This window comes from Mandrillus leucophaeus, unplaced genomic scaffold, assembly GCF_000951045.1.
Source record: "Mandrillus leucophaeus isolate KB7577 unplaced genomic scaffold, Mleu.le_1.0 Scaffold41, whole genome shotgun sequence".
Lineage (NCBI taxonomy): Eukaryota > Metazoa > Chordata > Mammalia > Primates > Cercopithecidae > Mandrillus > Mandrillus leucophaeus.
In genome coordinates this window covers 4160942-4174999 of record NW_012104365.1, presented here as the reverse complement: position 1 = coordinate 4174999, position 14058 = coordinate 4160942, and the positions used below count along the sequence as shown (strand labels likewise).

The 14058-nt window shown below is 63.8% G+C and overlaps 2 protein-coding genes across 3 annotated transcripts in view; one reads left to right on the top strand and one right to left on the bottom strand.

Moving 5' to 3' along the window:
• The window catches only part of LAMA5 (laminin, alpha 5), a 110528-nt gene extending 102081 nt beyond the window's left edge, over positions 1–8447 (top strand). Inside the window, 27 exon segments of the mRNA XM_011992423.1 lie at positions 124–240; positions 406–560; positions 903–1044; positions 1153–1255; positions 1852–1962; positions 2696–2875; positions 2963–3111; positions 3185–3355; positions 3456–3592; positions 3729–3882; positions 4071–4204; positions 4276–4438; positions 4516–4638; positions 4745–4893; positions 5031–5163; positions 5247–5390; positions 5513–5643; positions 5778–5945; positions 6022–6157; positions 6251–6396; positions 6464–6656; positions 6726–6890; positions 6987–7140; positions 7248–7381; positions 7478–7571; positions 7731–7850; positions 8041–8447. Of these exon segments, the coding sequence (XP_011847813.1) occupies positions 124–240; positions 406–560; positions 903–1044; positions 1153–1255; positions 1852–1962; positions 2696–2875; positions 2963–3111; positions 3185–3355; positions 3456–3592; positions 3729–3882; positions 4071–4204; positions 4276–4438; positions 4516–4638; positions 4745–4893; positions 5031–5163; positions 5247–5390; positions 5513–5643; positions 5778–5945; positions 6022–6157; positions 6251–6396; positions 6464–6656; positions 6726–6890; positions 6987–7140; positions 7248–7381; positions 7478–7571; positions 7731–7850; positions 8041–8180 (3846 nt within the window). The 3' untranslated portion in view covers positions 8181–8447.
• Positions 8448–8632: 185 nt separating this feature from the next.
• ADRM1 (adhesion regulating molecule 1) lies at positions 8633–14051 on the bottom strand. Of its 2 annotated transcripts, XM_011992350.1 has the most exons (9): positions 13763–14040; positions 13036–13152; positions 11260–11383; positions 10814–10900; positions 10044–10125; positions 9662–9894; positions 9316–9473; positions 9024–9126; positions 8633–8840 (listed from the first exon to the last, which is right to left on the bottom strand). In XM_011992350.1, the coding sequence occupies exons 1-9, from the start codon at positions 13973–13975 to the stop codon at positions 8734–8736; spliced, it is 1224 nt and encodes a 407-aa protein (XP_011847740.1). In that variant the 5' UTR covers positions 13976–14040; the 3' UTR covers positions 8633–8733. The 2 variants fall into 2 exon arrangements, with proteins under 2 accessions (XP_011847740.1, XP_011847741.1); XM_011992351.1 differs by lacking the exon at positions 13036–13152 and having other exon boundaries at positions 13763–14051.
• Between the last annotated feature and the right edge of the window lie 7 nt (positions 14052–14058).

Here is a 14058-nt window from a genome sequence, read left to right as displayed (position 1 = left end):
CCCCCCTCACCCCCCATACTCACTCTCTTTTCTTCTCCCTTCCCTGCCCCACTGTCCACCCCATCATATCCTTTAATCTTTTTTTACCCTTTGTTGTCCCCAACTCCCCTGCATTGCCTTCAGCAAAGGAAGCAGGAGCTGTCCCGGGACAATGCCACCCTGAAGGCCACTCTGCATGCAGCTAGTGACACCCTGGCCAGCGTCTTCAGATTGCTGCACAGCCTGGACCAGGCCAAGGAGGTGAGTGCAGCCCCTGACCCCTGTCACCACCCTATCCATGGCCAACTCCCTCCCAGGCCCGTGGGCAGCTTTGTGTGCGCACTTGCGTGCAGAGCCCACCCTCAGGGTCGTGGATCAGGTGGCTGTGAGCAGGATGAGGGGCTGCTAAGTCCACTCAACTTCCAGGAGCTAGAGCGCCTCGCCGCCAGCCTGGACGGGGCTCGGACCCCACTGCTGCAGAGGATGCAGACCTTCTCCCCAGCGGGCAGCAAGCTGCGTCTGGTGGAGGCCGCCGAGGCCCATGCACAGCAGCTGGACCAGCTGGCGCTCAACCTGTCCAGGTGCGTGGCCAGGAGAGGAGGGGCCCTGCGCCCACCCTGGGGATGCAGCCTGGGCCTTGGGAGGGCCCAGGGCCGCCTTGGGAATGCTCCTAGGGGCTGAGGCCGTTGTCCTCAAAGAAGCCAGGCCTTCCTCAGCTTCATGGCAAGCTGGGGCCCAGAGTGACAGGAGCAGGCAGGAGCAGTACACCCAGCAGACGACAGGCATGGGCAAAGGCCTGGAGGCGGAACTTGGCGGGCGGGCGTGGGTGCGGCTGACCGTGAGCGCAGGAGGCTGGAGAGCCAGGCCGAGCGTGTCTGCTTGCCCGTGCTTACCTGCTCCTTCGACCTTCCCTTCCACTACAGCATCATCCTGGACATCAACCAGGACCGCCTTACCCAGAGGGCCATCGAGGCCTCCAGCGCTTACAGCCGCATCCTGCAGGCCGTGCAGGCTGCCGAGGACGCCGCTGACCAGGCCCTGCAGCAGGCAGACCACACGTGGGCGGTGAGGCCCCTACCTTCCTCTCAGCCCCAGCAGGAGCGCCCCCACCGCCTGCACCTCCCGCAGCCCCGGCCCACGCGTCTGAGCCGTGGTCTGTCCTTGCATCCACAGACAGTGGTGCGGCAGGGCCTGGTGGACCTAGCCCGGCAGCTCCTGGCAAACAGCAGTGCACTGGAGGAGGCCGTGCTCCGGGAGCAGCGGAGGCTGGGCCTCGGTGAGTGCTGGGCTCCGATGGGGGCCCTTGGGCCTGCTGGGCATCTAAGCTCCCAGGGACCCTCAGCCCCCAGCCACATGCACGCGTGGGGTTGTGGGTCGCCGCAGCGTGGCTCGGGGTGGGAGGGCTTTGGAGGTGGCTCCCCAGCTGCTTGTGTGTCAGCCCCAGGGAGCCCTGCAGGGGAGCCCAGGGAGGAGCAGCCTCCTGCAAGGCACTGGCTGCCACTGAGGCACCAGCTGAGGCACAGGGCACAGGGCAAGATGGTACGTGGCCTCTGCTCTGCTGACTCGAGGGCCACATGTGTGCCAAGCTGCGCAATGAGAACGGTGTGAGCTGCCAGAACCAGAGGGCTGTCTCTTCTGAGCCTCTATCGTTTCATCTGTGCGATGGGGACAGCTATGCCTGCAGTGGGAACGGAGGCTGCACTGAGACTCAACACCTCCCCACAGGCCAAGGGATTCCATGTCTGAGTGTCCCTGTCCGTCTGTCTGCCTGTGTGTCAGCCTGGGTCCTCCTGGGGTCAGAAAGGTGGAGGTGGGCTGCACTTGTATATTGGGGGTGAAGCTGCCTGGGAGCTGAAGCTGCCTCCCCCGCAGTGTGGGCTGCCCTCCAGGGTGCCGGGACCCAGCTCCGAGACGTCCGGGCCAAGAAGGACCAACTGGAGGTGCGCATCCAGGCGGCGCAGACCATGCTTGCTATGGACACAGGTACGCGGAGCCTGGGCGAGGCTCCCGCAGCCGGCTGACCACGAGGCTCAGTGACACTGGCATTGGCCACACATGGCTGCTGACCGCTCACTGTGCTGTTGAAGAGACCCCCACAGTGGGCAGCTGGGGCCAGACACAGAACGCCTGCCAGGGAGGTGCCAGGGCTGCAGATAGCACACAACAGCCCCAGCCGTCGGGAGGCTGGCAGGCTTGGAAGTGCTTTGGGTAGAAGTGGAGGTGTAGGTGGGAGGCTGTAGGCCTGGGCCGGGGGTATTGGGGCACACCCTGCAGGAAGAGCGCCCAGGAGGGCACAGTGGTCAGCGTGGCTGGGACCAAGGGGCTGGCAAGACCTTGGGCGGTGAGGACCAGGGCTCCCACCCTGCGAGGCTTGGAACAGAGGATGATGTGGCCTCACCCGGTTTCTGAGGGACCCCTGAGGCTGCTGACTGTTCCCAGCAAGCCCAGGAGAGATGGTGGGGCCAGGCGGTGGGAGGTAACACAGGGCACATGTCCAGGGACCAGCTATGGCCTGGGAGGCTGGGTGCCTGTCCTGGCATGGAGGGGGCGTCTGGTGGGATGGGTCTGGATTGCACTGCATTGTGGGGTGTGAGGGTCTCACACGATCCGTAGGGGGTTGGATGTCCCTGTTGCTGGCCCGACAAAAGGACTTGGGGACATGAAGCCAGAATGGTCCCTGCTGGCCTCTGCTGAGCCTGCCCTCTGCCCACCACAGACGAGACAAGCAAGAAGATCGCACACGCCAAGGCTGTGGCCGCTGAAGCCCAGGACATGGCTGCCCGTGTGCAGTCGCAGCTGCAGGCCATGCAGGAGAACGTGGAGCGGTGGCAGGGCCAGTATGAGGGCCTGCGGGGCCAGGACCTGGGCCAGGCGGTGCTCGACGCAGGCCGCTCAGGTGTGCCCATGGCCCTCGCGGTGCCCCTGAGGGAGGCGGGGCAGGGTGGGGGGCAAAAGTCTCAGGGCCACCCCTCCCTCTGTGCAGTGTCCAGCCTGGAGAAGACGCTGCCCCAGCTGCTGGCCAAGCTGAGTGTCCTGGAGAACCGTGGGGCGCACAACGCCAGCCTGGTCCTGTCCGCCAGCATCGGCCGTGTGCGGCAGCTTATTGCCCAGGCCCGGGGGGCTGCCAGCAAGGTGGGTGAGAGTCCCAGGGGAAGGTGCACATCAGGGAGGGTGGTGATGAATGCTGATGGACTGTGCCCCGCAGGTCAAGGTGCCCATGAAGTTCAACGGGCGCTCAGGGGTGCAGCTGCGCACCCCACGGGATCTTGCCGACCTTGCTGCCTACACTGCCCTCAAGTTCTACCTGCAGGGCCCAGAGCCTGAGCCTGGGCAGGGTACCGAGGATCACTTTGTGATGTACATGGGCAGCCGCCAGGTACCGGGCTGGCTGGGTGGATGGGGCCCGAGCTCAGCATCTGTTTGGAAATGGGTGGTACCTGGTCCCCGTCCCGACTGTGTGTCTGTCACTGCTGCAGGCCACTGGGGACTACATGGGTGTGTCTCTGCGTGACAAGAAGGTGCACTGGGTGTATCGGCTGGGCGAGGCGGGCCCTGCAGTCCTAAGCATTGACGAGGACATTGGGGAGCAGTTTGCAGCTGTCAGCCTGGACAGGTGGGAGGCCCTGGAGAGAGTCCGGATGCCTCCAACTGTAGGGCCCATGCCCGTTCGCCATCCCTCACTTCTCCGTGCCCACCCGCCACCCCTCGCCTCTCCGTGCCCACCCGCCACCCCTCGCCTCTCCGTGCAGGACTCTCCAGTTTGGCCACATGTCTGTCACAGTGGAGAGACAGATGATCCAGGAAACCAAGGGTGACACGGTGGCCCCTGGGGCAGAGGGGCTGCTCAACCTGCGGCCAGACGACTTTGTCTTCTATGTCGGGGGTTACCCCAGTACCTTCACGGTGAGCCCGCCTGGCCGGGGGCAGCCTGGGAAGGGCTCCACAGCCCCGAGTCACTTGTGTCCTGGAGAGCCGTGGGTTCTCTTGGTATCTCGCCTCAGTCCGTCCTGCTGTAGTCTGAAGTCCCCTTGGTCCATCCTGGAGGGGAGATGCCTCAGGCCAGGTGCCCTGACCCAGCCTTGTGCCCACAGCCGCCTCCCCTGCTTCGCTTCCCTGGCTACCGGGGCTGCATCGAGATGGACACGCTGAACGAGGAGGTGGTCAGCCTCTACAACTTCGAGGGGACCTTCCAGCTGGACACGGCTGTGGACAGGCCTTGTGCCCGGTGCGTGTGGCCTGCCCTCCCCGTCTCCACCCACCCCACCCTCCGCTGACCCCAGAACCTCTGACCTGCAGCTCCAAGTCCACCGGGGACCCGTGGCTCACAGACGGCTCCTACCTGGATGGCACCGGTTTTGCCCGCATCAGCTTCGATGGTCAGATCAGCACCACCAAGCGCTTTGAACAGGAGCTGCGACTCGTATCCTACAGTGGGGTCCTCTTCTTCCTGAAGCAGCAGGTATGCCAGGCACACCTGTCTCACTGTCCCCACTTGCACGGATCCTGCCCCACACTAACCCTGCCCTGTTTCTGCAGAGCCAGTTCCTGTGCTTGGCCGTGCGAGAAGGCAGCCTTGTGCTGCTGTATGACTTTGGCGCTGGCCTGAAAGAGGCTGTCCCGCTGCAGACCCCACCGCCCCTGACCTCGGCCAGCAAGGCGGTAGGGCCAGGGTGGGGCCATGGTGGCAGGGAGAGGAGGTGGGACGATGGGGGCGGGGCAGGCCACAGGGACACAGCTGGCCCTGGAGCCCGCACTGGTCCTGCAGATCCAGGTGTTCCTGCTGGGGGGCAGCCGCAAGCGTGTGCTGGTGCGTGTGGAGCGGGCCACGGTGTTCAGCGTGGAGCAGGACAATGCTCTGGAACTGGCCGACGCCTACTACCTGGGGGGCGCGCCGCCCGACCAGCTGCCCCCGAGGTGAGCACTCTGCAGCTGGGGCTCCGAGGCCAGGCTGTCGGGGTGGGAGGCTGGGCTTAGAGGCGGCGCCCTGACCCACATCCCTGTGTCCCCGTGTCCCCGTGTCCCCGCATCCCCGCATCCCCGCATCCCCACAGCCTGCGACGGCTCTTCCCCATGGGAGGCTCAGTCCGTGGCTGCGTCAAAGGGATCAAGGCCTTGGGCAAGTATGTGGACCTCAAGCGGCTGAACACGACAGGCGTGAGCGCCGGCTGCACCGCTGACCTGCTGGTGAGCAGCCCTTCCCGGGCTGGGGGTGGCATCTGTGGACATGCAGGGGTACCTGCGGGCACTCAGGGACGGCCTCCCCGCAGGTGGGGCGTGCTATGACTTTCCACGGCCACGGCTTCCTTCACCTGGCGCTCTCGAATGTGGCGCCCCTCACTGGCGACGTCTACTCCGGCTTTGGCTTCCACAGTGCCCAGGACAGTGCCCTGCTCTACTACCGGGCATCCCCGGTGAGACCTCACACCCGTGCCCACTCCCCAACCCGCAGCGGCCGTCGGGGCAGTCGGGACTGGGGTGGCTGGAATGAGTCTGGGTCCCCAGACTGGCCAGCTGACCTGGCTGCTGTCCCCAGGATGGGCCATGCCAGGTGTCCCTGCGGCAGGGCCGTGTGACCCTACAGCTCCTGAGAACTGAAGTGATAGCTGAGGGGGGCTTCGCCGATGGCGCCCCCCATTACGTCGCCTTCTACAGCAATGCCACAGGGTGAGCCTGGCCGCTGGGCCCTCGTATGAAGGTCTGGAGGGACACCCGCCTGCACTTGCCCGGACCTCTGTCTCCTCTGAGGTGGGGTTGGGCAGGGTACGGAAGAACCGAGCCTCCGGCCTCCCGCCCCCCAGGGTCTGGCTCTATGTCGACGACCAGCTCCAGCAGATGAAGCCCCACCGGGGACCACCCCCAGTGCCCCAGCCGCAGCCTGAGGGGCCCCCGAGTCTCCTCCTGGGAGGCCTGCCTGAGCCTGACACCTTTCACTTCAGTGGCTGCATAAGCAACATCTTCGTGCAGCGGTGAGCCCGGTGGGCACTGGGGGGCAAGGCCCCAGCTGGCCTTCTGCAGTGCTGACCGCCTGTCCGCCCTGCACAGGCTCCTGGGCCCACAGCGCGTATTCGACCTGCAGCAGAACCTGGGCAGCGTGAACGTGAGCACGGGCTGTGCACCCACCCTGCAAGCCCAGACCCTGGACCTGGGGCCTAGAGGACTGCGGACCACCGCCCGGAAGGTGGGCACCCCAGGGGTGAGCGGGCAGGGCTGGTGTGGCTGGAAGGGTGGCCCCCGTGCGGGCAGCCCCTGCATTCACCATCCATGCCCCCAGGCTTCCCGCCGCAGTCGTCAGCCCACCCAGGATCCCGCCTGCATGCTGCCCGCACACCTCAGGACCACCCGAGACACCTACCAGTTTGGGGGTTCCCTGTCCAGTCACCTGGAGTTTGTGGGCATCCTGGCCCCACATAGAAACTGGTAAGGCCAGATACAGCTGGGGTGGGCTGAGAGGGGCCGCGCAGGCTGACGCCAGCTCCGCTTCCAGGCCCAGCCTCTCCATGCGCGTCCTCCCGCGAAGCCCCCGAGGCCTCCTGCTCTTCGCTGCGAGCCTGAGGCCCAGCAGCCCCTCCCTGGCACTCTTCCTGAGCAATGGACACTTCGTCGCACAGATGGAAGGCCTTGGGACTCGGCTCCGCGCCCAGAGCCGCCAGCGCTCCTGGCCTGGCCACTGGCACAAGGTATGGGCCAAGAAGAAGGAAGGTGGGCAGGGCCTAGCGGCCCTACCCTGACCCGCCTCCTGCCCCCAGGTCTCCGTGCACTGGGAGAAGAACCGGATCCTGCTGGTGACGGACGGGGCCCGGGCCTGGAGCCAGGAGGGGCCACGCTGGCAGCACCAGGGGGCAGAGCACCCCCAGCCCCACACCCTCTTTGTGGGGGGCCTCCCGGCCAGCAACCACAGCTCCAAACTTCCGGTGAGAACCGTCTTGCCCCGGCCCTCACTCCCCACCCACTGTTCACCCCTTTCAGCTGCCCTGGGCTCTGATCCCTGCCCCGTCTGCTCCCTATAGGTGACCGTCGGGTTCAGCGGCTGTGTGAAGAGACTGAGGCTGCACGGGAGGCCCCTGGGGGCCCCCACACGGATGGCAGGGGTCACACCCTGCATCTCGGGCCCCCTGGAGGCGGGCCTGTTCTTCCCAGGCAGCGGGGGAGTTATCACTTTAGGTCTGTGGGTGCTGGCATCCCAGGCCCCAGCAGGGCAGGGCAGCGGGCTCCGGGAGGTTCTGGGGAGGGGCCCCCCCTTCCTTCTCTATCACAACCTCTCCCTGCAGACCTCCCAGGAGCTACACTGCCTGACGTGGGCCTGGAACTGGAGGTGCGGCCCCTGGCAGTCACCGGCCTGATCTTCCACTTGGGCCAGGCCCGGACACCCCCCTATTTGCAGCTGCAGGTGACTGAGAAGCAAGTAAGCCTGGCAGGGGTGGCACACCAGGGCTGGGTTTGCCTCTCCATTCTGGTGACCTTGGGGGCATGCCCTGACCCTCCCTTCCTACCCCGCCAGGTCCTGCTGCGGGCGGACGATGGAGCAGGGGAGTTCTCCACATCAGTGACCCGCCCCTCAGTGCTGTGTGACGGCCAGTGGCACCGGCTGGCAGGTGAGGCCCCTCCTGTGGCCAGGGCACTCTGCCACTCCCACCCCCACCCCTCTGCAGAGAGGGAGTCAAGTGGGACTCTGGGTGGGGCAGCTTCTTTCAGGGCTGGAGAGAGGCCTGGCTGGGGACTACCTGGCCTCAGGAGTCCACCTTCTCCCACAGTGATGAAAGGCGGGAACGTGCTCCGGCTAGAGGTGGACGCACAGAGCAACCACACCGTGGGCTCCTCGCTGGCGGCTGCGGCTGGTGCCCCAGCCCCTCTGCACCTCGGGGGCCTGCCTGGTGAGTGCAGCCTTGATCAAGCGTGGGGAAGCTGCCCCTCAGGACTAGAGGCTGGGTAACCCACCCCCCTCCCACTCTCCTGTGGTGTAGAACAAGACAGAGGCTGGGTGGGGGACATATGTCTGGGAAGGGGCTGTGGGTCCCAAGCTGCCCTCCAACCAGCCTTCCTCCATCTTCCCTGCGCCCCCAGAGCCCACGGCCATGCAGCCCTGGCCCCCCGCCTACCGTGGCTGCATGAGGCGGCTGACAGTGAACCGGGCCCCCGTCACCATAACTCGCTCTGCAGAGGTCCACGGGGCAGTGGGGGCCAGTGGCTGCCCAGCCGCCTAGGGCACTGCCAACCCTGGCCTCTGGTTAGGCCCTTGCAGGTGACTCCTCTCACTGCCCTTTGTGCTCACCTCATAGGTGTTTATTGGGATTCTAGGCTCTATGGGTGACAGATCTTGTTTCCGGAGATGGTTTAAATTATATCTTTTTAAATGAAAGAATAAAATACTGCAAAACGTTTTTATACTTGGCCCTTCCACCTATTTTTAATTGTGAGAGATTTGTAATCACTAGTTCCTCCTTAAACATTAAAAAGTAACTTCTGTGTAACTGAATGTTGACTTAAATACGGAGTCTCAAGACAGGTCTGGAACTGGCCTGGACAGAGGCACCAGACTCTTCCTGGGGTGACCATTTTCCGTCGTTAGGTCAAGTAAGTTTCTCTGGGATCCTACAGCAGCTCCTCACGCTAGCATCTGTCCAGCCAAAACTCCTTTGGGCAAAGAAAGGAGGCGTTGGCGGGTAAAAGAAAAGACTTTATTATCAGTGGGTGGGCGGTGAGGCTGTGCAACGCACTGCGAGCGCCGAGTCAGTCCCTCGGAGGACGGCGCGTGGCTCAGTCCAGGCTCATGTCCTCCTCTTCGTCCTTCTTGTCCTTTGTGTCGCCCTCTTTCTGCTCAGGCTTGGCGCTGTTCTGCATGGCTTTGGCAAACGCTTCCACATCTAGAACACGTTAAAGACACAAGGTGGCGTCTAACCCTTGCCCAGAACTGGGGATCAAAGCGGTGGGATCAAGGGCAGAAGGGCTGTGACCTTCGCCCCCTCAGCCCCACTTCGCAAATCCAGGGGGACAGGAATGGACCCTGCCTCTGGCTCTGGCCCGGAGGTGCAGGCACAGCCACTTACCGCCCTTGTTGGCGGCCTCCACGGCCTCCGCAGGCAGACCGAACTGGCACATGAGGGGGCCCAGCTGCCCCGAGGCCAAGGCTGCGCTGAACATGCCCAGGGCCTGCAAGGAAGAGCCAGGCGAGGGCTGAGCTCCACCCTGGGCTGCGGCCCAGAGCCGCACTGCTGAGCTGCCAGCTCTGGGGGTCGGGCACACGAGGCACGGCCACGATGAAGGTGGGGCAGGGCCTCTTCCTCCCTCCTGCCCACTCCCTGAGCACACAGCGGAGGGCACCCTGGGCCCGGCCTCTACCTGCTGGAACTGGGGCGAGGTCAGGGTGTTCTGGATCTCCTCCGCGGTCTGCGGCAGTGACTCCCCAGATGGCAAGTAGGGAAGCAGGCGCTCCTGGACGTCCGCGTTGGCGAGGATGGGAGCCATGATCTCTGGCGTCAGCACACTGGCCAGGTCCACTGGGACACAAGAACACGGCCATCAGCTCGATGCCAGCCTAAGTGCCCACATGGAGGGTATGCAAGCAGGGGCTCAGCCCATGGCCCCAGCACCCCAGGCGCGCACAAGAGGCAGACGCCTTGGACGGTCAGCTTGCCAGGGACAGCAGGCCCCATGCCCCCCAGCTCCGGGCGACAGCACACGTTACCTTGCTGGCCACCCGCTGGCCCAGCCGGTACATTCATCGTGGCCAGGATGCTCTGGAGGTCGCTCAGCTGGATGGGCTGGGTCGGGCTGGCTGCTGTGCTGGCTCCGTTCCCAGAACTGGGCGCAGGGCTCGGGCTAGTTGCTGAGGCAGCTGCTGGAGCAGAAGGGGCTGGGGTGGCACGGGTGGAAGAGGTGGTGGATGACGGGGTGACCGCTGCCGACTGGCTCCGGGAGCTGCGAAGACAGAGGGCACCGCTGGAGCGGACACGCCCCTACACAGCAGGGCCTACTCACAGGGTCCAAGGTGCCAGGCCAGGATTCCCCGCTGTCCCTCCCATAACACCGTGGCGCCCGCATGGCGGGGCTGGAGCCATGGCGCTCACCTGGAGGAGGAGCTGCTCCCTGGAGGCCCGCTGCTCCCCAGTAAACTGGCCAGGCCGGGTCCAGTCAGGGCCCCCAGCCCACCTGCGGGGGCAAGGAAATGTGAGCTCTTATGCCCTCTAGCCCACCAGGAAGAGCCTGCCCCTCCCCAGGCCAGAGGAGCAGGAATTCCCAACACCAAAGCCAGGAGCCGCGGGGTGAAGCGGGGCGGTGGGGACCACAGGCCTGGAGGAGCCGCGGGGTGAAGTGGGGCGGTGGGGACCACAGGCCGGGAGGAGCCGCGGGGCGGGGGGCGGGCAGACACGTGCAGCTGTGTTCTGGAAGCAAGGTCACTTCTGTTCCATCCCATGACACAATTCATGTGCTTAGATTAAAAGCAGATTCAGTCCAGATCCCACCCAAAGGGACAAGTATTTCTGAAGGGCCAAGCACACGGGTCTATACTCCATCAACTAGCAGCAGGCAGGCAGCCATATGGGGCCAAGGGACCCAGGGTAGGAACCCCAGCTCCCTCCAGTCCCCCAGCCCCGCCGCTCAGCCAGCCATCCTCCTCAGAAGTACCCAGCCGGGGTCCTTACCAGGGGCCCAGAAGCTTGTGCCCACCCAGCTCTAGCCACAGGCAAACAAGCGCATTCCCAAAGGGGAACCAGCTTGCGGACACACAGGCTCCCCGACACCACGCAGACAGCTAGCAAAAGTTTAAAGGACAACAGACAGGGCCTCAAAGCATTCCCAGCGGAAGCTGCCTGAGAGCCCGGGAGGCACACGTTACCCAGTCCTCCGAGGCCGGCTGGTCCGATGAGCTGCATGAGCTGACTGTGGCTCATGTTCCCCAGCAGGCTCTGCAGGCCGCCCTCACCTGGAAAACACTGTAGCTCAGGGGGGCCTGCCCCAGCCAGATCCACGCCGGCCCCACAGCACCGCCCCAGCCAGCCCCACTCTGGCCCCACAGTGCTGCCTGGGCCTCTGCTGAGCACCCCACTCGGCTGCCTCTGAACTCTACAGGCGGCACCACTTGAAGTGAGGCAACGGTGGGACACAGACCCGTCCTACCCCATGAAGATGGGACTAGGGAGTGACCCAGGGAGCTAACAGGGTGTCTAACTTAGAATCTTCTATTTCCACTTCCAAACAACCTGTGCGGAGGGAGCGAGTCATCCACAGTAGACTCTGGCCTCCCAGGAAACCCTGAGCTCATGTGACAGAGCTGACAGTTACCGCCTAGTGCAGAGAGCTCGTGGCCGCTGCTCCCGCTCGCCCCCAGCGCCCCAGGCATTGGGGGGTTGTTCAGATACTCGTTGACTTTCCGGCAGTGCTCCTCATCCTGGTCTGTCTTGGGTTCCTGCAGAGAAAGGACACGTAAGGGCAGGAGCCGGTGCCAGCTCACTCTGAGGGCCACCACAGCCATCCTGAGCTGGCTTACAGGTGAGGAGGGACCTGAGAGGCACAGGCGCGTGTACCTGGCTACACAGTGCTGAGGAGACAGGACTCAGCCCAGCAGGTGAGGGGACGGCAGTGGTGCCTTCTGAGCACAATGCTCCGCGCCCTGTCCCAGTCTGCCGCAATGCTGGGTGTGCCCTGTCCCCCTCCACCCATTTCACAGATGGGGAGCCTAGGGCTTCGAAGGCACTTGGCTGCTGCCAAGCCAAGCCAAGTCCTCTCACCCTCTTGCCCTCTGGGGTGTGGTTCTTTACACATCCGTCTCCTTCCTTCAACCAGTGGAAGGCAGCGAACTGGCCCGCTCAGCACACCACAGCCCAGAGCCACGGCAGGCCCCCACAATCGAGCACACGTGTGTGTCCCCACACGCGCACAGACCAGGGTCAGAAGCATCAACCTGCGAGCACACAGAGCTGGGAGCAGAGCACCCACGCACACCTCCAACAGCTATGGAGGCTGCAGGGCGCCAGGGACACTGGGAGTCCCCGCCCTCATGGGCACACCCCGAACAGCAGGGCGCCAGGGACACTGGGAGTCCCTGCCCTCATGGCAAAGCGGGGACAGGGACTTAAAAGTCATCAACAGGAAAATCGGGAAAAAAAGGGGAGAGGGTGGTAACAGTTGGACACTACTTCTTGGCAAAACCGTGGAAAAACACGTTCTACACCAGCAGGTGGCAAACTGTGCTCCCCATCTGTGTTTGCGAATAAAGTTTAATTGGAACTCGGCTATGCCTGTTCGTTTCCCAGGCCACGTGCACAGTACCTGCAGAGGTGAGCAGCAACACGGACCATCTGCCCCCCAGAGGCCTCTCAGACAGGACCACCTTGCTCTCGAAAGGGCCAAGGTTGGGGGTGGGGACAGCAGCTCCACCTCTGGCAGAGGGCATGGCATTCTCTCTCCACACTGCAAACGCATGCACACGCTTTCTGACCACAGGCCCGCCACCAGTTTTCACCTCCAGATTATACTGGCTTATGGAAAATAATCTGTGTACCAGGCAATTCTTTGCAACACTGCCTGTAACAGCACAAAAAACAGCAACAAGCTCAATGGTCACTGACAGATGGCAGAATGAGCAACGGCCTCTGGACCCAACGGACGCTCTGCAGCTGTGGGTAAGAGAAACCCTGGGCGCTGATACCCCTGGCCTCCAGGACACACTGCCAGGGAAGGGGCAGGGCTGTGCAGAGGGAGAGGAGAATGCTTCGTTTCTGTGAGCCACACAGGAGCCCCTGCCTCTGCTGCGGGGGCCTCAGTGACCCACAGCAAGGGGCAGACAGGGCACTGGGCATCGCTGGAACCAGGGTCAGCATGCCTGTCTGGCTGGAAATTCCACACCGCAATTGGGTACCCGGAGCCCAGCCTGGAGCCGCTGTACTCTGGGAGAGGACCTCGGCCCCAGGGAACACGCACCACAGTCCTGGGGTGGCATCTCAGGCCGTGTGGCCGGTGCCCGCTGGTTTGTAACAGCCAATTGCACCACACTGCAAGCAAGTTCCTAACTGAATCACAGGGCAACAAAAAGGCAAAACCCCAAGAGCTGCCCCGTACCTGCATCCAGAAGAAAAGCCGCTTGGACCCTGCCTTGAACTTCAGCACGTAGACCCTCCCGCTGGGGCACTGCGGCACCCGCTTGAACTCACAGTCGTCTGGGAAGATGATCAAGTCCTGGCAAGCCACAGGAAGAGAGAGTCACCGGTGCAGATGGCACCACTGTGCCCAGTCTCAGGAGAGCATGCCAGGCCCTGGGTCTACCGGGGTGGGGTGCACAAGAGGCAGCTAAGCCGCCAGATCCCTCGCTGGCAGGGTCTGCACCAGGTGGAGAAGCCAGGGTCAGAGACAGCCCATGAAAGGCAAGGCGCGGGGGAGAGAGCAGGGAAATGGGCCTTTCAGATAGCAACAGGGTTTCTGAGCCGTGTTGGGAACAACATTCCTAGAGTAGTTAAAAGGTCAACTCTGAACTGCTCTCCAATGTAACAAAAAACAACTTCAAGTTTGAAGAACAAAGAAGACTGAGTGCAGCGGCCAGGCAGAGAGCTCCAGGCTCTCCAGGGCCACACCTCCAACCCCAGGCACCTCACACGGAAAGTTCAAGACACACAGTGGCCGAGACGCCCCTGTCATCGCGGAAACCAGGACGACCCATCAGCACGACAGCCGATGACGGCCTCACGAGCGTTCCCCAGATGCGGCCAAGCCCCCACCGCGAACTCCAAAGCGAGGACTCCGAGGGCCCGAGAAGTCGCCTGTCCCGCTGTTGCGGCTCTGGGACACTCACGTCTTCCACGTTCCCGGACGTCCTGTCCTTCCAGCAGAAGTGAATAAGCGAGTCGTCCGTCTGCTGAATGTACACCAGCCCTTTCCGCTTATCCGGGGTCACGGTGGTCCCCTTCAGGGACATCTTTCCCGCCCGGAACTCCACCAGGTACTTGTTGGAGACGCCCCGAGAGCCTGGCACCAGGCTTGGGAAGAGCGCGCCTGAGGTCGTCATCCTGAAAGCGCGGAGACGACGCTGAGACGCGGCGGTCACGGTCGCCTGCGGTCCGGCAAGCTCCCGCCCCCCGGGGTGTTTGG

Bases quoted from the DNA above. Each gene is read 5' to 3' on its own strand.
- ADRM1 (XM_011992350.1), bottom strand. From the start codon at position 13,975: ATGACGACCTCAGGCGCGCTCTTCCCAAGCCTGGTGCCAGGCTCTCGG. The intron at 13,153-13,762 runs GTGAGTGTCCCA...GTGGCTTGCCAG, and splicing joins CGTCCGGGAACGTGGAAGAC to GACTTGATCATCTTCCCAGA. The intron at 10,126-10,813 runs GTAACGTGTGCC...TTGCCCCCGCAG, and splicing joins AGCCGGCCTCGGAGGACTGG to GTGGGCTGGGGGCCCTGACT.